General features: G+C 31.3%; 1 protein-coding gene across 2 annotated transcripts in view; it reads left to right on the forward strand.

The window, feature by feature from the left end:
• LOC129615945 (band 7 protein AGAP004871) overlaps positions 1 to 24,497 on the forward strand; it is an 86,496-nt gene that overhangs the window by 23,775 nt on the left and 38,224 nt on the right. The window contains exons 2-3 of one of the 2 annotated variants that reach the window (XM_055531383.1): positions 18,257 to 18,329; positions 18,387 to 18,469. In XM_055531383.1, coding sequence (XP_055387358.1) covers positions 18,257 to 18,329; positions 18,387 to 18,469 — 156 coding nt within the window. Of the gene's footprint in view, positions 1 to 18,229; positions 18,330 to 18,386; positions 18,470 to 24,497 lie in introns of those variants that run through there. The other variant, XM_055531384.1, reaches the window with a different exon arrangement.

The raw sequence follows: 24,497 nt of genomic DNA on the forward strand, positions 1-24,497 counted from the left end.
ATTAACAAAGGTTTGGATAATAAAAAACATTGTGCCGGTAACTTCGTTGATGTTACTAAAGCTTTTGATATGGTAGATCATTCTATTCTTTTACTAAAAATGTTTGCCTTGGGTTTTCGTGGTTTCATTTTTGATTGGTTCACATCACATTTAAGTGACAGAACACAATGCGTTAGAATTGAAAATTGCTGCAGTGACTATAAAAATATTAGTTAGGGTGTACTTCAAGGTTCAGTTCTGGGCCCGGTCCTGTTCTTAATTTATATAAATTCACTTTTCAAACAGGAATTTCGAGGTAATTTAACAGCCTTTGCTGATGACGTTGCTGTGTCTTATTGCTGTGATAATCCTCTCAACTTAGCTGGTGATATTAATAATGACTTACACGTTTTTCGTAACTGGTTTACTAAGCATAAATTAATCGTAAGTGATAAGACTAAACTAATGTTTTTTAACCTCACTCAGCAGGACAATCCTGATGTAGATTTTGTTTTTCATGATTCTAATTTTAAGCGTTTTGTTGGGAATAGGGAGCTTAATGTGAATTCAGGTGATATTTTCATTTGCAGTCCTGGGTGTTTTTTTATTGAAAAAGTTGAAAATTTCAGGTATCTTGGTGTTATTATCGATAGAAAATTTAATTGGTCGCAACATACTTCTAAGCTGAAATCATACTTCCGCTGTACATCAAGACATTTCTATCAACTGAAAAAGTTATGTTCAGTAGACGTGCTTAAAATGTTTTATTACGGTGTTTTTCATTCTAAGTTGCAGTACGGCATGAGTTGCTGGGGGGCGTCTACAAAAATAAAATTAACCCTCTTTTAATATTGCAAAAATCTGTTATCAGAAATATATGTGGCATGAATAGATATTCTTATAGCATCGAACTGTTTAGATCTTTAAAAATTCTTCCGGTTAGACAGCTATATTATTACAAAGTATTGAAGATATTTTTTACGAGAGGTGGCTATCTTAATAGAAGGAATTCTAATGCCTATGACTTGCGTTCTAATCAAATATTCTTTGCAATTACTCCAGCATTTCGAACTACAAACTATCGGAATTTTTATGATATTGTGTCTTCTCGTTTATTCATTATGTTACCTGAACTATTTAATGCTTTCTCTTATTCTTCTAGTTAGTATGTATATTTTTACAATTAAATCAAAATTGCTTTTTTTCATATATAAGATTTTGTAAGAATTTGAATTTAAAAAAGTTGTATGTATATTATTAATCAAACTTTATATGCTTGTAATTTAGTTTTGTATTTAGTATTAAGATGATAATTGTATTACTATTGTAACTAGAATGAATAAAGTTTATTTACTTACTTACTTACTTAGTTTTAAAATAATTATTTAAAAAAAATGATTGGAAGTAGGTACATATATATTTATTCTTAATAATTTAAAAACTAACTGAAATTATTTGAAAAAATTTTATAAGTAACGTATAAATAAATGAAATGCGATTGTTCAAATTGTTGAAATGTGTCAATCTATATTACTTTTATTAACAATTTTGCTAGCCCACACAACTCAACTTACCTTATTGGGAAATACAAAATGAGCATGAAAACTCATACATCCATCCTCATTAACATTTGAAACCATACTGAAATATGAATTTGAAATTTTTTTTCATTTTTTCTTTCCTTCTACCTTTCTTTCTTTTTCGTGCAATAGAATTTAAATGGGAAGCTTTTTAAAAAATGTGTATAATATCCTGAGATTTTTTAAAATATTAAACTCTTTTTTACGTAAAAAAAAGAAAAAAATAATAAGAAATAAGACACGATCAGTAGCATTTAAAGAAAAAAACAGGAACGAAGCCAAAAAATCGTAATATTTCGTAAAAAAAAATGAGTATTGGGACTTGTTAGATGTAAAGACATTAGTTTAATTATAAATAAGGATAAAAAATTCTTTATTTAATAAAGAAAAAAAAATCTGATGTGGTCAGTACATAACCGACCGCAATGTGTATTGCCTAGTTAAGTGAAAGTTTTACAGAATATTATAAAAATATCTGTTAAATACTTCTTTCAAATTTTTGGGATACTAGTAAGCTTATATTAACATACCTAGAAAAATGTAAATTTGACTCTTAGTAGAATTTCGCTTTGTGTTACCCGAATTTCCTGAAATCCTCGCCAGTTAGTTTCGGTAATAACCGGAACTCAAATATCAAATTTCAAGAACTTCTATGAATTTGTTCCGTAGATATGGTGATGAGCCTTGATCTTTCCAAAAAATTTATATGATCATTGTTTTAATACGAGGAAATCAAGTATTAAATTTCAATGAAATCGGTTGATCTCTTTATATACGAAAAAATGTATATTTGGCCCGTAGTAAATGTCCAGTCGCTGAGGCCTGATTTCTTCCAAAAGTTAGGAGATTTCGCGGTCGGTCTAGTGAAGCTTATATATAAAATTTGAAGTAAATCGGTTGAATATTATCTGCAAAATGTTCAAAAATGTTAAACAGGCCCGCTAAAAAGTGCATTTCCCGAGGCCTGATATATACCAAAAGTTGATCATTCCGTGCCATGGTGGAAATAAACTTGTATATAAAATTTTATCAAAATCGGTTCAGCCGAACTTGAGATACACGCGTGCACATACAGACCGACAGACCGACACACCGACAGACCGACAGATTGCTAAAAATAGTTTATTTACACTTCCCTACTATGGAGAAGTTCATTCCCACCGAAAACTCGATATGCAAAATTTGAATCAAGAAAAAATCTTCACTTTCAACTGGTATTTGGAATTTGTTTATATTTCATTTTCTTGATGCATATTATGATCGCTTATATGGCTTCTGGCAAAACTAGGTAACTGATTAAATATTGATTAATGCTGCTTGAAAACGTTTGTTAGATAATTTTAAATGCATCATAATTTCGGTTTGCATATGGTTAAATTATATCTGTGGTAAAAGGGAAAAACGACATAAGTGATTTTTTGTTACTTTTCAGTAGAGCAATTTTTAACTTTGAATTGAACATTGAAAAAGGTAATGAACTTATTGTTATGATTTTTTTATCAATAAAAGTACTCATAGCCTGGCATATTTTAGTTTTCAAATCTTGACTGAAAGTTGAATATTAAGAAAGTTATGAACTAACGAGAAACAATAGAATTGACCTTGTCAACTCTGTGATACCCGTACGAATTTGTTATCCTATGTGCGAATAAGTATGCCACAAATGGCTATGGGACAGACTATGACTTTAAGTTGCCGTATTACCATATTAATTTATGCAAAATTTCAGTACTGTGTTATTCAAAATATTGTGTGTGCCAAACTACTATTGAAGTTGTATGGCAGCCACTAGAAAGAGCCAAGAAATTTTAACGAATTTTATCAAGCACATTGGCCCTACTTATGTATTCGATTAGATGAAATTTCAATACCACAGCTTTTATAGTTTCTGAGATATGGCCAAATAAATTTTGAAGTTGTATGACAGCTACCCGAACCGGTACCCCGATCATATCCAATTTAAATAAGCACTTACTACAATAAATCATTTGTAAAAATTAGGTAAATTTAGCTTGATTAGTTTTGAGTTATCGCTTGGGCTGACGGGCGGACGGACAGATAAAGCTAAATCAACTCAGAATTCGAAAACAATAACTTAAAAACATACACTTGAGTCTATATCTAAGACCGTTATTTCTTAGCGTTACAAACGGTAAGGAAAATTTAACGGGATTAAAAACAAGTTTGTGTAATTCTTCTCTGGTTTAAAAATATGTCATTTTTAGCACTTTTCCAAAAAGTTTTTGAAAAAAAGTGCTTATTAGTTTCACTCTGTCCGTCCGTCCGTCCGTCCGTCTGTCCGTGTGTCTGTTTACAAAAATTCTACATTATTAAAGATAGAAATTTAATATGTACATAGATATTTACTAGAAACTTATTTTCGTAGAACAAAATTTTTACCTATCTCCCCCCCTTTAGAAGTTATACCCCTCCAAACCACTAAAAATAGCCTATTTTAACTAATTGTTGCAATGAAACCATAAGCATTTTTGAAATTTTGCAAACGCAGAAAGGCAGTGGCTTGCTTCCCCTACCGCGGTATACTATAGTTAAACTTTAGAAAAACAAAATGGCCGTTCAAATTTACCGTTATCTAAAGTTCTTTTTTTCCAAATTTTTGATCTCGTTTTTCTTCTAGACCCCAGCCTGTAGAAGCTTGAAATTAGGGACTTTTAGACACTAATAAAAGCTTCATTTCGTTAGAAGAAAATTTTTTTCCATCTCCACCCCCTCTCAAGTTATGGCCTCTTGAAATTTGTAAAATTTGAATTTTTGACACCTTATATTTCCGAAATCGCAAGCTTTTTCAAATTTCTATAAACGCAAAAAGCTAACGGTAAATTCCATGACATTAAAAAATATAATTATTTTTCTTAACTCACACAATTAACCCTTAAAATCGAGCATTATGTTAACCCCTCTTTATATTAATTTTTGCTTTATTTCAAAGACTACATAAATCGTTCATCCTAAATATATGCAATCCTAGAAATAGCTTTTAATATGAATGAAAATAATTTTAATAGTGTGATAGTTATACATAGTGTAGTTAAAAGCAGAATTTTCACTTGTTGAAGGGAAAAGTGCTACAATACAAACCATTGGTTTGACCCAACTTTATTTCCAAATGCTTTTTATCTAACTTACCAACGTATGTTAAGTTATGTCGTTATCCCAAATCGCCATGCATATTTTTAAACTAAACAAATAAACTTATTCTCTTATTCCAAATGAACAGGTATGTGTAATCCGGTCATACGTATTAAACAATTAATAATCAAAATTAGAAAAAATTTAACTTTAAGAAATAAAATATCAATTTCCAAATACTAACTTTTATTTTAAGAACTTAAAAACATATTTAATCAATTCATTTAGGAAACATATTAAACTTTATATAAAATTAAATTGTAATTTCACACACGTTAATAAAAATAAATTCATTATTTTAACAATATAATCAAATATTATTATAATAATATTTCTAATTTTCAATTCCGTTTACATCCAGAAAAACTTCATCTGTTATATCGGGATGCAAATTTGGTATAGTATCATCTGTTGAATTTTTGTAAAAGTCATGGTAACATAATGGTCCTGTTCAAATTGGTAACATAATGGTCAGTCCAATAACTAAACTAAATCTTTTTTTTTCATTTGATATAACTGGTCTTTCAGTAAATTGAATTATGTCATCAACACTAAGATTTTTAGTACCACGTTTGTAAATATTTAAAGTTTTGCAAGGTAAAAGTGCATCTAAAGAATTTTTGTACAGTACTTTAAAAGGATTTGTTTGACTATATTTAAGCCACTTAATATTTTGCCATACAAATTTTTCATCCCTTGCAATAAATTTTCTCCAAATAAACTTGTTATTTTCAAAAGCTACCAAAATCAAAAAATCTATCTGCAATTTCAGTAACATGAAACTGATTTTTGCCCAACAAGTTCTAAAAAATAGGTACCATTCATTTGGATGGTTTATTGGAGCAGTGTATTATTACTTTCTTCGTTCAATTATTGCATGATCTACATCACTACCCATATGACTATGTCCTGGAATTAGGAATTTATGTTCTATTGTTTTGATATGTGAATGTATTCCTTCCGCCTCGTGCCGCAAATGGTTAAATGCTTCGTTTGTTTCGTAATCATGTATAGTTATATTATATGTAAAAAGTTTTCTTTTATAACATGAAACGTTTGCGTTTAAGTACGGTTGGAAGACACTGTTGTAAATCAAATGTATATGTTTTCATATTTATATTTGATTTTGATAAACTTTTATCTATTTCTTTAGTGTTATACGCTAAATCGGCTTCTATGTGCTGCTCTGTTTAGTTTTCGTAAGTTTCGCTTTCAAAATAAAACATTTGTTTCATGTATCTATTTTTATACCCTGCACTTCGTGAAGGGTATATTAACTTTGGTATGGAGTTTGTAACTACTTGAAGGAGTCATCTGCGATATGGACATATATATATATATTCTTGCTCAGCGTAAAATTCTGCGTCGATTTAGACATGTCCGTCTACCTGTCCGTCCGTCCGTCCGTCCGTCTGATCGCACGATAACTCAAAAACTAATAATGCAATCGACACCAAACTTTTACAAGTTTTTTCTTTTGTTCTATGGACGAGCCCTATTGTTATTGGACTAATTCGGAAAACGGGTTCGGGTAGCTGCCATACAACTCAAAGAGTTTATTTTAAATATTTCAAGAACTAATAAAGCTATAAATATAAAATTTTGTATACATGTGTCCAATTATATTCTACACATACTCTAAAAATTGTAATTGGATAGCTGTACCGGTTCGGGTGGCTGCCATACAACTCCAACAGCAAATTTTGTATATTCGGAAAAATAATGAAGTCGGATTCATGAAACTTGGCAGTCATGTGTCCAATTATAGGTCAAATATATTTTTGAAGTTTTAGAGGAATTGCTTGACAGGTTCGGGTACCTGCCACACAACTCCAGAAGCTAATTTTAAATATTTAGAAAAATAATATAGTCAGATACATGAAACTTAGCAGTTGTGTGTCGAGTATAGGCCAGATATATTTCTGAAGTTTTGGTGGAATTGCTTGACAGGTTCGAGTAGCTCCCATACAAGTCTAAAAGCTTATTTTAAATATTTAGAAAATAATATAGTCAGATACATGAGCTTTGGCAGTCGTGTGTTCAATTATAGGTCAGACATATTTCTGAAGTTTTGATGGAATCGCTTGACAGGTTCGGGTTCTTGCCATACAACTCCAAAAGCTTATTTTAAATATTTGGAAAAATAATAAAGTCAGATTCATGAAACCTGGCAGTTGTGTGTCGAGTTATAGGTCAGATATATTTCTGAAGTTTTGGTTGAATTGCTCTACAGCTACGAGTAGCTCCCATACAAGTCCAAAAGTTTAAATATTTGAAAAAATAAAGTCAGATTCATGAAACTTGGCAGTTGTGTATCCAGTTATAAATCAGACATATCCGTGAAATTTCTATAGAATGGTTTCACAGGTTTGAGTAATTGCTATACAACAACGAAAGATGCAGGGTATAATTCAATCGGTTTATACCGACTGAAACGTTTTTACTTTTTGATTTTCATTTCCCAAACTTAAATTCTAAGTTTGGGAAATGAAAAATTTCTGCATATTCTGTATCACACAAAAAAAACTTAGTAATAATTACCAAAAACTGAGTATAAACTACTTTTTATACCCTGCACTAACTTTGGTATGGAGTTTGTAACTACTTGAAGGAGTCATCTGCGATATGGACATATATATATATTCTTGCTCAGCGTAAAATTCTGCGTCGATTTAGACATGTCCGTCTACCTGTCCGTCCGTCCGTCCGTCCGTCTGATCGCACGATAACTCAAAAACTAATAATGCAATCGACACCAAACTTTTACAAGTTTTTTCTTTTGTTCTATGGACGAGCCCTATTGTTATTGGACTAATTCGGAAAACGGGTTCGGGTAGCTGCCATACAACTCAAAGAGTTTATTTTAAATATTTCAAGAACTAATAAAGCTATAAATATAAAATTTTGTATACATGTGTCCAATTATATTCTACATATACTCTAAAAATTGTAATTGGATAGCTGTACCGGTTCGGGTGGCTGCCATACAACTCCAACAGCAAATTTTGTATATTCGGAAAAATAATGAAGTCAGATTCATGAAACTTGGCAGTCATATGTCCAATTATAGGTCCAATATATTTTTGAAGTTTTAGAGGAATTGCTTGACAGGTTCGGGTACCTGCGATACAACTCCAGAAGCTAATTTTAAATATTTGGAAAAATAATATAGTCAGATACATGAAACTTAGCAGTTGTGTGTCGAGTATAGGCCAGATATATTTCTGAAGTTTTGGTGGAATTGCTTGACAGGTTCGAGTAGCTCCCATACAAGTCTAAAAGCTTATTTTAAATATTTAGAAAATAATAAAGTCAGATTCATGAGCTTTGGCAGTCGTGTGTCCAATTATAGGTCAGACATATTTCTGAAGTTTTGATGGAATTGCTTGACAGGTTCGGGTACTTGCCATACAACTCCAAAAGATTATTTTAAATATTTGGAAAAATAATAAAATCAGATTCATGAAACTTGGCAGTTGTGTGTCGAGTTATAGGTCAGATATATTTCTGAAGTTTTGGTTGAATTGCTCTACAGCTACGAGTAGCTCCCATACAATTCCAAAAGTTTAAATATTTGGAAAAATAAAGTCAGATTCATGAAACTTGGTAGTTGTGTGTCGAGTTATAAATAAGACATATCCGTGAAATTTCTATAGAATGGTTTCACAGATTTGAGTAATTGCTATACAACAACGAAAGGTGCAGGGTATAATTCCATCGGTTTATACCGACTGAAACGTTTTTACTTGTTTTTATAAACGTTTTTACAAGTAAATTTGGTGAAAACGTCATTTTTTTTACCAAATGTATAGTAAATTTAAGGTTGATGCTTATACAATTAAGGATGTTAGAAATGACAAACACACATGGTAAAAATGACAAAAACAAATGGTAATAATTACAAGAGTATATTGGTAAAAATAAAAAATGGCATTAGTAATTGTTACAAATGCATATGATAAATGGTAATCATTGCAAAAAAAAATTTTACTGAAGTATATTGAAAATAATTACCATTTCCATCCGTCATTATTACCATATTTACTAAATATACTTGGGTAGATGAGATGAGTATAGTAAGAATCGTCTATATTCTTATCTGAAATAGTAAAAACATAACTTATAATATATGTCTCTTCGTTTACCAATTTATGTAATAATAGGTGAGATGATGACTATGGAACCTGAAAATTCATTTAAAAAAAACTTTAATATAAATTGTTTTTACAAATTTTATTAAATTAGCAAATATTACAAAACACTCAAAGCTTATTTTTAAGTAATATGATTGTCAAAAACTTTATATCAAACTGCAATATGAATTATACAATCACATAAAAAATCTAGTATAAAATAATAAATATTTTTGTATGATTTCTTACCAGTTTATTCTAATAATTCTTTATATTGTACTAATTCTCAAAAGATGTCATGACTTGAATTTCGTCAACCTCTATATGAGTCGATGATGAACTCTTTGAAATCTTTAAATGAGATGTTTCCGTCGTGCCTCTAAAATTTTAAAAGAGTGAAAAGCACAGATTTATTTAAGTGTTATTAAAATAACACTTTCACTCACTTGCTTAACTTTTTTTTTCAATTTAGGAACTCAATTATCCTTGTTATTTTTTATTTATTTTGATTTTAAAGACAATAAAATTTACAAAAATTAAATTTTATAATAATTTCCACCGCATCAATTCCAATTTTAATAAAAAACTTGTTAAAAACACATCTTCTTTGACTATCGGTCATGAAATTAAGTGTTACAACAAACCGTTACTTCATCAGAGTAATTTGAAAATCGTACTGTAATATTTACCAAATTATTGTAAAATCTACTAAAAGAAGGTAAAACTTATAAAATTAGTGAAATTTACCAAAGCAGATTCGGTAAGAATTACAAAGCAAGTAAATGTTACCAATTTTACCAAACATTTTGTCCTTTCAGTAAAAAAACATGGTAATATTTTACTAAATTATTTTGTAAAATTAACAAATTCGTTTGAAAGCACTTTACCAATAATTTTTGTCATTTATACTTAAAAATTTGTTGCATTTACCAAAAGAGTTTTTATTTTTACCAAATTTTTTTGCATAATTTACTAAGCTAATTATAAAATACATTTCTACCAGTGTATTTTACTAAATTTTTTCGGTTAATATTACCAAATTTTTCATGAAATTTGGTAAATTTGACAAAAAAATTGTGAATATCACCAAAAAATGATTGTACAGCGTTTTTTACCAAATACTTGGTAAAAATTACAATTATTTTTATTTTAAGTATAATTTTGGGGTTCACATCGTTCGAACAATAAAGCTGAAACATTTTGGCTATTGACAAATCTGAGCTTAAACATTTTCTTGCAGTATTGCGCCGGGAGTAATGACTTTCGTACGCTGGAGAGCGTTTTTTGGAACAGATTTTCCACGCCCCTCAGTAAAATTTGAAGTTAGTGTCTTTTTGGTTACGCTTCTTAAAAATCCTGGTGATTCTCCAAAGCATTTCCTAAAACATATTTTGCGAACATTTATTTTATTACCGTTTATTTCAACATAACAGTAAATTGTGTTTTCTCGGTTTTTAGAGTTTGCTTCTGATTTGTTTAGCTTTTCTGATAGTTTTATTGCTAATTCAATATTTCCTGAAATGAACAAAACTATCTTTTCATACGAGGTCAACGCCCAATATTTGTCAAACAAAATTTTTTATTCATTATGAGTAATTCTCTTCATGGAAAGTGTTTTACAAATACTCAACGGTAAAAATTTACGATTATTGACTAATTTTCCCAACACTGTTCAATTTAATCATGAACAAAATCATAAGGGCAATCAACTCAATGCACAAGGGGTACGGATTGGAACATCACGCCATTAGCATTACATGCTTTGCAGATGATGCTACTCTTTCAGTGATAGAATTCGAAGCGAGGTCATAAGAGAAAAGTGCCACATCCAAGATATGGTAATATGGACCAGGTCAAGAAGACGTTATTGGCGAGATCACGTCAATAGAGTTCCATGTAACAGTGTAATGAAGATCACATCCGTAGAGCGCCCACAAACAAGGAGACCGATCGGACAACCACCCAATAGATGGTATGAATGCTGGACCTCAACATCACAAGAGCAAACGTAGGTCTGGTGAAACGGACAGCATTTCAAAGTTTAGGTCAGCTATTTCATTATCGGAACTAAAATCTGATTTGAGTTCTTCAGTTAAATCATTTGCGTGTATTTTATTTTCTTGGTTGGACACACCTGATGGTAGTATTTATGAATGTAATTAGTTTGAAATAAGAAGATACACATATAATTCAGTAAAAACCAATATATAATGTACTAATATTCAATAATATAATAATATAATTCAAAAAGAATTATGCACATACAGAAAGGTTTCAAACAAACAGGTCAGACCTTTTAGAAACTGTTTGTTTGAAGGCCCTATCTTTTTCGGAACGAAAGTTATAATCAAAAATGCGTAGATAACTAGAAATTTCGTGAAAATTCGTTAAAATCCCTGTATCTCGAAAACCCTTGAGATTTCGCACCTACTCCGCAGTAAAAGTTTTACCCATTTTCGACCCTCTAACTAACGGTATATGTTGTCGTATACCTTTCTGAATCACCCTGTATACATATAACGTATCTTTTTTTTCAGAAGGTTAATAACTGTATTTGGTTTAAATTTTTATGGTAGAATTTTATAGAATTTTATACAGCTTTCAAAAATTTTTAATCAAATATTCACAAAATAAAACAACAAATACGTACATATGTATATTTATCATTCAAATTGAATGAAATTTTTTACTATGACTAAGTTTCAAAAAAATTACAATATTGATTAAGACTATTATTTATATTTACCTATTCTCTCCTTGCTAACTATTTGTTTAGCCATTTCGACAAATATCCGAGGTTTTGACATTTCGACAAGTATCCGACACTATTTTTTGAATAGAGTATATAATTTGGTATATAACAAAGATTATTTTATAATAAAATTACCTTTACTTTTATTGCAATTTTTCAGATAATTTACGGGTAAAAATCAAATTTACTAAGCACTTTTTATTGGCAAACTTACTTACACATGAACTTATTTACAACTGTGAAACCTGTTTATAATCGACGTAAATGCACATGTGGACATCATTTTCTCAAATTTTTTTAGGTTCTCTCGGAATAAACAAATATGCACAGTAATGTTTCGTAATTTATAGTTTTTGATTTTGAAAAAAAAAATCTGATGTGGTCAGCACATAACCGACCGCAATGTGTATTGTCTAGTTAAGTGAAAATGTTACAGAATATTATAAAAATGTCTGTTAAATACTTCTTTCCAATTTTTGGGACACTAGTAAGCTTATAGTTGAAATACCTAGAAAAATGTAAATTTGGCTCTTAGTAGAATTTCGCTTTTACCCGAATTCCCTGAAATGCTCGCCAGTTAATTTCGGTAACAACCGGAACTCAAATATCGAATTTCAAGAACTTCTATCGATTCGTTCCGTAGAAATGGTGAAAAATGTAAAATCGGCCCGCAAATAAGTTTTCGAGCTCTGATCTTTCCAAAAAATTTATATGTTCATTGTTTTAATACGAGGAATTCAAATATTAAATTTAAATAAAATCGGTTGATTATTTCTCTTTATATAGGAAAAAATGTATATTTGGCCCGTAGTAAACGTCCATTTGCTGAGGCCTGATTTCTTCCAAAAGTTAGGAGATTTCGGGGTCGGTCTATATGAAGCTTATATATAAAATTTGAAGTAAATCGGTTGAATATTTTCTTCAAAAATGTAAAACAGTCCCGTGATCAATCCATGCCATGGTCGAAATAAACTTACATATAAAATTTAATCAAAATCGGTTCAGCCGAACTTGAGATACACGCGAGACTCTCCGTTTTGTGATAACGAATCACAATACAAGTTCTAGTATGATTATATATTGTGAACATTGTAACATCATCTAGTTGTTCGTTTGTATTCAACTGACGTAGTTGTTCTTCAAACTTGCTGACATTTCCTGAATATCTAGTATTTATTTTGTCTAATTGGTGATGGGTAAATTATGGATAAAGCTTACGAACTTGGTGATATTCACTGTAGGAAGGTACGATAATTCGACTTGACTGGTAACAGCACGTTGGGAAGAAATTGTCATTGTTGGTTGTTTCAATTGGCAGTTGTGAAGTTGTAAAATTCCTGCTTGCTCTAATGTTAAACTGATTTTGTTGTTGTTACAACAGTTGTGTTGTTAAATAGGTTGAACATTCTTCTTTGGTCCATAACGTGAATAAAATTATGGATGATTATTATAAAAAAGTGTTGGTATCGGGATTATGTGAAAAATTCGATACAATTCTGCTTGCGGCAACGGAATTTTGCATTCAAATATGAAGCAAAATGGTGTCATTCGCCACCGTATTGTCATTAATGTGTATAGTTGCAGAAGTTACTGTGTATTTTTGATTTCGGGAATGTCCGAATATGACCTCTTATGATGGAGAATTGTTTTCTTAAAACTTTTTGAGAGAGTATAATGTGATGGTTATGACCTTGATGTGTTGATGTCATAGCATCTAAGATAGAGTTTTGCTTTTGTTCTGTTACTTTTGACTGATAACTTCAATCATTAGTATAACTGAAAGAGTGGCAGCGACAAGAGAGTGTTCAGATTCTGTCTAAATTCTCTAAATGCTTCATTCAATAGTTTCACTAATTGAATGTGCTCTGTAGTGTAGAAGTAGAATTATTTAATAACTCCCGCGTGGTCTGACTACTATCATCAATTTTGCATCATCAATTTTGTTTTCTAGTTTTTTAGCTGTAGCCAAAAAGAAGATTTGACAGCTTTCCAACAAAATCGAATGGTGATCGACGTACTCTCTCTGATAGCGATTCATCACCAGCTTTATATTGAAGAAAGTCGTTGTTTTGTTCTAACGATGAGACCCGAAATAAGTTGGTTTAGAAATAAGTTGGTTTAGTACCTGACATTGACCAGATTTATACAAACATGAGCAATTCGTTTATTTTGATAATAAGAGGTCAAGTCTTAATAGATGACGAACCGCCACTATGCATTAATGAAATGTACTCCTCCTATGCCTTCAAAATACACTCCTGTATTACTTTTAAACGGAGTGACAATGTATAGGGATGAAACCTTAGGTAGGATTATGGATGTGAACAAAAATGAAATAATTATTTTTGTCGGTGAATTATCCTTCTTCTGTCTTTCATATCAAGCTGTTGTTAAGGGTTTTTACTGCTCCAGGACCAGTTACAATCTATCCAAACACTTTTTGCTGAACTATTGGATGGTACTGGATTGGTCCTTTTATTACTAAGTAATACTTCATCAGTGACATTCGATCCGAATAGAAGAGAAATTTTTGCTGGTTTTTCAAATTCAGGGTCGACTAACTCTATGTTCTTAAGGTGCTCCCATTTGTCTTTATGAACCTGTTTTTCCAAAACGTAAGCCGTTTTCCCAAACCGAAATTGTTATGTTTACACTATTTTTTAGAAAGCTTATTTCTTTTGCACCAATTCCAGTTTTTATGGAATCGGTTTTTATTTATGGAATTTTTATAGAATTATCATGTTCCTCACATGATTGCTGCTGAGACTGTTTGAGCATAAGTTGTGCCTTCTTACAGCTGCTCATTTTTGAGTAATACTCATGTCTTTGAATTTTTGACATGAGTACATTTTGAGCTGCTCTTTTACCTTCATCATGCTGTGGTACATTTGATTGCTACGCTTTTCATGTTTTGTTTTTATTGCCGGGCTCCCCAAAATTTCTACCGCCTGAAACCTTGTTTCCAGGAATTGAAACATAGGTTTCAATTCTGGGATTTTCCTGGGGTTTGATACCTTGTGTTCGTAGAACCTTGAAGTTTCCTTATCTGTTTTTTGAAAGATTAAAAAACCAATTCTAGGGCCCTAGTAGTCAGTTTCAATGTCTAGGTTTTTATAGCACAAGGGCATTCTTTTGTAGTGTCCAACATGTTTCTTATTCATCCGATGTTTCATTATTTAAATGATGTAGAGATAGCAGCTTTTTCACATATGTTGAGAACAGTATTCTTGTATTTTTGTACCTGACTGTTATTAATTTCCATGCAGTAACGTAATTTTCATTAGTTACTATCAGATTTCTTATTAAGTTTATAGGCTTTTTAACAATAGGCTTTTGAGATAGTGAAGTTTTTATACGTTATCCAATTGGCTATTATATAAGCAAATTGGATAGCTTAACAAAGCTAGCCCATGAGTGATACTGAACGTTGGACGTTGGTATGTTAATTTCTGGTAGTTTAACCTGGTTTTCTTGTGACTCACCAAATTTAATTTACTTCTGCGCATGCTCCCTTATTCTTGCAACGATTTCCTGACGTTTCTCTTCCACTTTTTCGAAATGCTCATCTTTTAGGTATTCTGATTCAACTTCATTTGCTGCAAGGGAAATGATGTCATCATTTGTTCTAATGATATCTTTCCAATATGTGGTCAATGTTTCAAGATATTAACAAAGTAACAGAGTCCTTTTGTTATATGCATTCGCCTACTTTATTCGTCACCAACTTGGTAAAACATTTGTATTTTATTATGGTGCTTTTCGTAACACTACTGTTCCTCTATATCTAACAAATGATCAGAGTTTAACTCAGCTTCTTCATTATTGTTCTGTTCTAAATCACCGTCCGTCTCATAGTCTTCGTCAGCTTTCTTTTTAATTTTAGAGCCTTTGAGTTGGTTTGCGCTTTGAGCTGGTACCATGCTTCAGCTTGTTGTGGTATTCAGTTTTGAAATATGCGTGATCAGTGTTCGCACTCCAAAACTGTTTTGCTATTAAGTTCTTGATGTTAAACTGTTTCCATAGTTTGTTGAGTTTATATACTCCAGCGGGTAAATATTCTGCTGTTCTTCTTGAAGCTGGATCTTTCTTAAAGTTAATTAGTAACATCTCCATGTCTTCTATAACTTCTTCTGTTTGGCAGCAGTTTCAGTCAGATTTAAATTTTGTGACCCTTTTTTGCATTTTTTGGTGGAACAATTTCTTGTTGCTTGGTTTGAAGTTAATTAATTTATTTATTAAAAATCTTACCTATTTTTACAAAAATTATGCTACTCAAAATTAATTATTTTTTAAAATTATACTACTGAAAATTAATTCCCACAGAAATAGATTAGTAAGCGATTTTGTGAATTTATAAAATTCATGTTTCCCATGTCAACTTATCTTATAGGTTTCAGTTTTACTTAAAGTAAAAGTAACAAACTGATCTTAAACGTAAATCTATCTGTTGTAGGTTTCCAAATTAACACTCACATTTTCAAATACTGAACCGCTTGTTCAAATACTTTTTTTTTTCACGATCTTCTGGACATATATCTGACACTATCCTTTCATTATTTGAACCCCATTTATGCATCTTAAATTTTCCTAGCCGTAGCAAGTCGATTAAATCATTCAATTGCTTCTTTTAATGAATCTTAACGTGTTATAATATTGTCGACGTAAAAGTTATTGATAACCTTTACTGCTAGTAGATATTTAATTTTTTCTTCGTCAGGTAAATGATTGATACGTTTTGTTGCTAAACATGGTACTGCCTTTGTGCCACATGTAACAATGGATAATTTAAAATATTTAATGTTTTCTTCAGTATTGGATTGCCATAGAATTAATTAAAAGTATTAGTTTCCATTGGTTATTTTAATTTGACGATACAATTGCCTAAAGTCTGCAGTCATAACATATTTATACATTCGCAATCTAATCAGAGTGTTAAGTAATTTGTCTTGTACTCTTGGCCCCTTAAGCATTAAACCGTTGAATGATAAATTTGTTGATGAAGTTTTAGAAAATGAAGTTTTGCAAGAGGCATCGAAAACCATTTTTAATTCTGTCGAACTACTTTCTGGTTTTAAAATGCCATGACAGGGCAGAAAATAGTGTGTTTTTAGAATTTTATATGTTGTTCTTTAAATTTCTTGTTTTTGAGAAGTGTATTCTCTAAATTTATAAACCTGTTTAGGGCTATATTAAATATTCCCAATGATCCAGTGACAACATTTGGAAGATTCTGCTCTAATTTTGGAAAAATTCCTTACATTTCTTGGGTCATTACTCCAGTCCTTATAAATTCAGCAAACATTTCTGCTCTAGAATTATATCCACTTTCTAAGGCTTGTTAAAATAAGGATAAGGAAAAATTTCCTCCAATCCGGATCATGCAACAAGATGTTTACAATGGCATGTTTTACAACCTCTTGAAGAACATATTTTAACCGTGTGCACTTTCCCTAAGCATTTAAAGCATAATTGTCACTTTTTTACTTCTTCTTTACGCTCAGTGTAATGTCCTGTTGCAGCCCTTATTCTTTCATCGTTCTTTTCAAAAGACACTCATATCTTTGGAATTTCTTAATCCAGTGTACCAGTATTCGTATTATGACTTGATCGATGCTAACCTAGTTCTAGTTGCTTCAATGATTGTTCATCCAAACTTTTTATCTTGTGTACTTTTGACTTTTCAACAATTCATCGTAGAGTGTTTCAATATTCAATATAAAGCGGAATCATGTCGGATTACGAAATATATATGCTGTCACTTGCCTTTTATGGTTGAGGTTTATCGTACTCCAAAGTTTATCTTAACCTGAAAATTTGTTTAGTTGTTTTATGTTTTAATAGGATTAATACACAGGGCGATCTCCGATAGAAAGTAGTACAATGTGTATAAAACTTATTATCTATTTGAGTCTTGGCAATATAAAATGAAACGCTGTAGTTGAATGTTTATGACTTTACATATAATACAAAATTTTATGACATTATGAAAGATATTTTTTCAAATAATTTATATTCACAGCTTACATTGAAAACACGCAATTTAATGAATAAAGTAAAAAAATTATTTTAATAGACCATTCTTAGAGTTACTTCGTCTTTTTTAAAAACAAATTTTGCATTGTATTATAAAATAATATGAACCATTTTTGTTGAACTTAAACTCAAGAAATTAACCGCAAATTGGTAAAATAATTGTTATTACAACATCGGAAGATTGTAATCGACTTACATAACTTCATAGAATAATTTTAACAAGAATGTTCTAGTCTGGATATGGAACATCTTTTATTTTTTAATAATATTTTTAATAATTTGATGCAATTGACAAATTATTCATTAAATTAATTATGAAATTATGAAATACAAAATTGTTATAATAAGTATAATAAAGTAACTTTACTTTATGGTCTTGCGAATTTGATTTTCTTCAATAAGAAATCGTTTTATTTTCTTCATTTGAAAAACCCAAAAATTTTATTAAAGTGAATTACTTGAAAATTTAAGTTGCGTTGCACCGTACTATAAAAAACAAATATATTTTATATAGCAAACAGCATTCATAACTCAAAACATAATATTTTTTAATTAACTATGTTATAAATTGCAAAACATTTTCAAACGACGTCAACTATAGAATGAATATTTTTTATACATTTATTAAGGTTGTTCAAGAATATGAAAGAGCAGTAATATTTAGGTTAGGACGACTAATGCAAGGTGGAGCTAAGGGCCCTGGTAATTAAATCTGTTTTACATAAAATATTTTACATTTAATATAAATAATATTTTCAGGTATTTTTTTTATTTTACCTTGTATTGATGCATATGCAAGAGTAGATTTAAGGACACGAACGTATGACGTTCCACCGCAAGAGGTATTTTGGACATAGTCCAAATTATATTTTATTAAGATTTTTGAATTATATATAAAGTAGTAACAATATACTTTGAAAGTAAGAAAGGACAAGTAAACTGAAAATAAAAAAAGATTTGTCTAAAAATTCCTTTTACATAAATTTACGGTATTATATGAATTACGGCATATTAACTGGGCTAATCAAATCTCACAATTCAAATTGGGTATGAATATTTTTTTAATAGTTCCTACATTAAATAAAAATTTTTTAAAGAGCTTTTGCCTTTTAGTGTCTTACGATGAACCCAAAATTTCAAAATCGACCAAAAAAGTTGTTTTATGAAGTTGCTAGGATTCGATGTGTCAGATGATGTAGCTTCAAGTATATGATCTTGGACTTTTTTGTGTTTTTCAGTTTTCTTATAAACCAAAGTACTTTCTTCGCTTCTTAATTGATACTTTAAAGTTTTAATAAAAAGAAGGTGTTTTTGATAATGGAATATGCATTTCTAACTTGGACCTTAAATTATCAAACACATTTCTTTGACACCACGTGCAGTACTTCATTGTGAAATATAGGAATTAGAAAAAAAAAACAATATTCGTCGACCCTTTGTTCAAGAACAGTTTTCTTCACTCTTTCATCCTCCCAGTCTTGAATTGTATTCCTCTTGCTTCGAAGTCTTTCAATATTTTCTTTTACTAGTTTCATTTAATTTTTCAGTAGAACTGTTGCTAAGCTTTCAGTCCAGTTTTCTTTAAACAACTGTATCATTTAAAGTTTCTTGGAACTTTGAGAAGTTTTTGAATTTGCTCAAACTAGTTTATTTCCAAATTTCAAATTTTTATTTCTAAATTTAAAATGACTTCCTTTGTTAGAGATAATTAGATATGCAGTGCTAAATGTTGCAATCTAATTAAAATAAAATACCCTACCTGCTATTTCTGCAGTTATATTTGGTAATGGTAGCACTTACAAATAGCAAAAACTTCAAAATTTGCTAACGGTTCAATAAAATCAATATGTACCATTGAAAGCCTTTTATCTGCATTTGCAAAATTCTGAACTTCTGTGTGTCATGTAGTTTTACCTAATAAATCAATCAATATTTAAAATTTTAATAAAAATTATTAGAACTTAAAAATTTTCTGAAATCTCCATACATATGTAAGCTATAGATAAGTTGTATCAAAACAAATGTTTAGAAAAAAAAAAAACAAATTCAAAATTGAAATAGGAGTTCCTTAAGAAGGTATCTATGTATATCATTGTTTTGAACAATCTAATTAACTTCAAAATTTTCCAGTCTAATGTCTTAATTAAATATTTTATTATATTGTACCTTTTCGCTATAATATTATTCTACTTAAATAAAAATTTTAAGAGTTACAGCCTTGACGTAACAAAAATATCAAGGTTTGGACCCTTTTTGTATGGCTTACAATTGCAAATGTATTTCTAGAAAAATGACGTTTCTGAATCACCTTTTTATACCCTGCACTTCGTGAAGGATATATTAACTTTGGTATGGAGTTTGTAACTACTTGAAGGAGTCATCTGCGATATGGACATATATATATATTCTTGCTCAGCGTAAAATTTTGCGTCGATTTAGACATGTCCGTCCGTTCGTCCGTCCGTCCGTCCGATCGCACGATAACTAAAAACGAATAATGCAATTGACACCACACTTTCACAAATTTTTTCTTTTGTGCCAAGGACGAACCCTATTGTTATTGGACTAATCCGGACAACGGGTTCGGGTGGCTGCCATACAACTCCAACAGCAAATTTTTTATATTCGGCAAAATAATAAAGTCAGATTCATGAAACTTGGCAGTTGTGTGTCGAGTTATAGGTCAGATATATTTCTGAAGTTTTGGTGTAATTGCTTGACAGGTTCGAGTAGCTCCCATACATAATAAAAGCTTATTTTAAATATTTGGAAAAATAATAAAGTCAGTTTCATGAGATTTGGCAGTCGTGTGTCCAATTATAGGTCAGACATATTTCTAAAGTTTTGGTGGGATTGCTTGACCGGTTCGAGTAGCTCCCATACAAGTCTAAAAGCTTATTCTTAATATTTGGAAAAATAATAAAGTCAGATTCATGAAACTTGGCAGTTGTGTGTCCGATTATAGATCAGATATTTTTGTGCAGTTTTAGTGGAATTGCTTGACAGGTTCGGGTACTTGCCAAACAACTCCAAAAGGTTATTTTAAATATTTGGAAAAATAATAAAGTCAGATTCATGAAACTTGGCAGTTGTACGTCGAGTTATAGGTCAGATATATTTCTGAAGTTTTGGTGGAATTGCTTGACAGGTTCGACTAGACCCCTTCCAAATCTAAAAGCTTATTCTTAATAATTGGAAAAATAATAAAGTCAGATTCATGAAACTTGGTAGTTGTGTGTCCGATTATAGATAAGATATATTTGTGAAGTTTTGATGAAATTGTTTGGCAGGTTCAGTTACTTGTCATACAACTCCAAAAGCTAATTTTAAATATTTGGAAAAATTATAAAGTCAGATTCATGAAACTTGGCAGGTGGATGTCCAATTATAGGTCAGACATATCCGTGAAGTTCCTATAGAATGATTTCACAGGTTCGAGTTATTGCTACACAATAACGAAAGGTGCAGGGTATAATTCAATCGGTTTATACCGACTGAAACGTTTGTACTTGTTTTTCTTTTTGTTCAGAAAAAATTATGATTTTTGCCTATTATCATTTCGAGTTTTGTGGGAAAGGAATTCACTAAAACATACAGTTTTTATATTAAAATTAAATTTGGAGTTTTGTAAGCAAATCAAATTTCATCTCGAAATTTTAACTATAATTTTGATTAAATATATACGAGTTTTTTCCGCATGTTTTAGAACCACCACATCAAGAAACATATCAGAGGAATGAGAGCAAAATATGACAATACCCTAAATAAAAACAAAAATTTGATGTTACATCTTTTAGACTAGAATACACGATTTAATTTAAAATGCAATGCGGTCACTCTGCTCCATTCCAGGCACGCCTCCTAGCTCTTACCCATCTTTACCACATCTTGAACATCTAACGCGTTTCTTATTTCTGCGCTCGGAACTCTATGTGCTTGTTTTTCCATATAATGTCGCTTAGACAACCACTGACTCTTGCTGCTTTGTTTATTTGTTGCATATTTTCTTTTTTTCGGTTTTGGCAAGCAGACCCCTAAATACTTAAACGACATTACTTGCTCTATTATTTTGTCGTTAACCGCCAATTTACATCTTAAAGTTTTTCTTCTTTTCTTTTCTTCTTTTGCAATTACTAGAGACTTTGTTTTTGCTACCGAAATTTCCATGTTTAATTTTGAAGATGTAATATAAAACTGGTGTAGCAATTTTTGCAGCCCGTCTTCATTTTCGGATATTAGCACGGCATCATCTGCGTAGCATATATTTTTCACTTCAGATATTATTTTTTCCATTATTAAGTTGAAGAGAAATGGACTCAAAGAATCGCCTTGCCTTATTCCTGATGATATTTGAATTTCGTTTGATTTGATGTTGTTCGTTAATATATATGTGGAGGTGTTTCTGTTCAAGGTTTCGATAATTTTAATTATTTCGAGTGGGATGTTTTTCGCTGTCAATATCTCGATTATATCATTGAGTTGGACGCGGTCGAAAGCTTTAGTTAAATCCACGAAGCACATAAATGCCGGTTTCTCAAATTCTATTGATTTTTCTACTACTTGTCGCACCACAAAAATTGCGTCTATCGTAGATCTGTTTTTTCGAAATCCTTGCTGTTCTTCACACATAATAATTTTTTCTGATAGGAGATTCTGGAGAATTTTTGTGAAGAGCTTCATTACCGCACTTAGAAGAGTTATCCCCCTTTTTGAAAACAGGTATTGTGAGGCTCTTCCTTCAGTCAGTTGGAATTGTTCCGCTGGTAAAGGTTTTTTGGAACAATAATGCCAATTGATGATGAAGACCTTTGCCCCCGTATTTTATTAGCTCATTTGGTATTTCATCATATCCGGCTGCCTTTCGATTTTTCAAACTTTTTACAGCGTTCTCTACAAGTTCTATGCTAATAAAAGTACTTATTACTTCTGGCAAAAGTGTTTCTGCTTCACGGTCTTCCCTATTTTCATACAACTTTCTAAAGTGATTTTCCCAGTCTTGAATAGATATAGTATTTGTTTGCACATATTCATTTACCTCCTTTTTCCTTCGTCGAAGCATTCCCCACACTTTTTTTTGGGCACTATACAAATCTCTTTCGATGTCTGCAGTAAACGCTTCCCAGTGTTCTTTTTTTATTCTGCGTATGTTGGAATTTACGCGGTTTCTCACAGATTTGTATTCTCTGTATGCTTCGGGCGATCTCTTACTTAGGTATTTTATGTAACTTTCGCGTTTTTCTGTTGCTAGCTCTTTTACTTCTGCAGTAAACCATGGCGTATTTGTTTTGTTTGCATTTTTATTTATCTTTCTTTTGCCCAACGCTTCGTTTGCTGCATTTTCTATGTTTTCTTTAACCTTTTTCCAAGCAGTTTCAACATCCTCTTCTAATTGTATCTGATTTAATCTTATTTTTTCTGCTAATCTGTTTTTGTATAGGTTTTTTACAGATTCTGTTTTCAAAGACTCTATGTTCAGTTTTTCAACGTACACGGGTGGGGGCCTTTTTTTTGATTGCACGTTAAGTCTTATCTTTGCAAGGACTAGCTGATGATCAGATCCTATGTTTGCTGAGGATAAAGAACGCACGTCTAGTATTTGAGTTGGGTGAACAGCTCTATTTGTTATTAAATAATCTATTGTAGATGTAGCTCCTCTTGTGTTTAACTAGGTTATTTTATGTTGTATTTTATGATCGAAATAGGTGTTGTTGATTCTCAATTCGTTTTGTGCGCAAAAATTTATTAATTTTTGTCCGTTTTCGTTAATATGTGATTCGTTAAATCGGTTCTTTACTCCATTTATTTCTGTATTTCCGACTCGGGCGTTCATGTCTCCCAAAATTACTATTTTGTGTTCTATTGGTACTTTTTCTATTTCTGCTTGTAGATCATCATAGAAACCTTTAATCTCTTCGTTGCTTTTGTTAGTATCTGGCGCGTACACACTAATAAAATGCAGTTTTTCTTTCCCGCCATCTATTACTACTCTTAGAATCCTTTCGTTTATGTAATGCGTTCTTCAATATTTTGTATGTATTTTGTGCTAACTAGCATACCTACTCCTGCTGAAGCTCGTTGTGCATGTTCTTTTCCGCTATACTTTAGGCAATATTTAGGGTAAGTAAGATCGCCCTTACTTTTCCGCTTTGCTTCAGACAGGGCACATATATCTATATTGTGTTTTTCCATTTCTAACAGAACTTCTTGTTCTCTTCCATTCCAAGATCGTATATTCCAGCAAGCACATCTTAAAATGTTCTTTTTCCAATTTTTTTTGTTTCCTTTCCTTTTAACATTTTCCAAAATCATATCCATTAGACGGTCCGGGGTCATTTCCTTTTTATCTTTTCTTATCCGAGGCTTGTTATTGGTTCTGTGAGCTATTTATTTTCAGTCTCTGGCGACGAGCTAAGCCAACCGTCGACTCGCATCTAACATTTTGCCGATCATTGTGATCGTTGCCCGGTTGGCACTACGTGGAGGTATGTTAGACACTTGATTGATCCCATATAGTTACAACGTTGGAATATAGGCAATGAATGGTCATGTCTATAAACGATTAACTCCTACCCTATTGGGAACAACCCACCAACCAATTTTAGTTTAACTACCATTTGTAACGCTAAAAAATAATGGTCTTAGATATAGACTCAAGTTTATGTTTTTGATCATGGTCAAATTCTGAGTTGATTTAGCTTTGTCTGTCTGTCCGTCCGACCGTCCGTCCGTCCGTTCGTCCGTCCGTCCGTCCCAACGATAACTCAAAAAATAATTGAGCTAAGTTCATCAAATTTTCACAAATGATTTATTGTAATAAGTGCCAGAACCCTATTATATTGGAACCGGTACCCCGTTCGGGTAGCTGCCATA

This window comes from Condylostylus longicornis, unplaced genomic scaffold, assembly GCF_029603195.1.
Source record: "Condylostylus longicornis isolate FDR11 unplaced genomic scaffold, ASM2960319v2 ptg000154l, whole genome shotgun sequence".
Lineage (NCBI taxonomy): Eukaryota > Metazoa > Arthropoda > Insecta > Diptera > Dolichopodidae > Condylostylus > Condylostylus longicornis.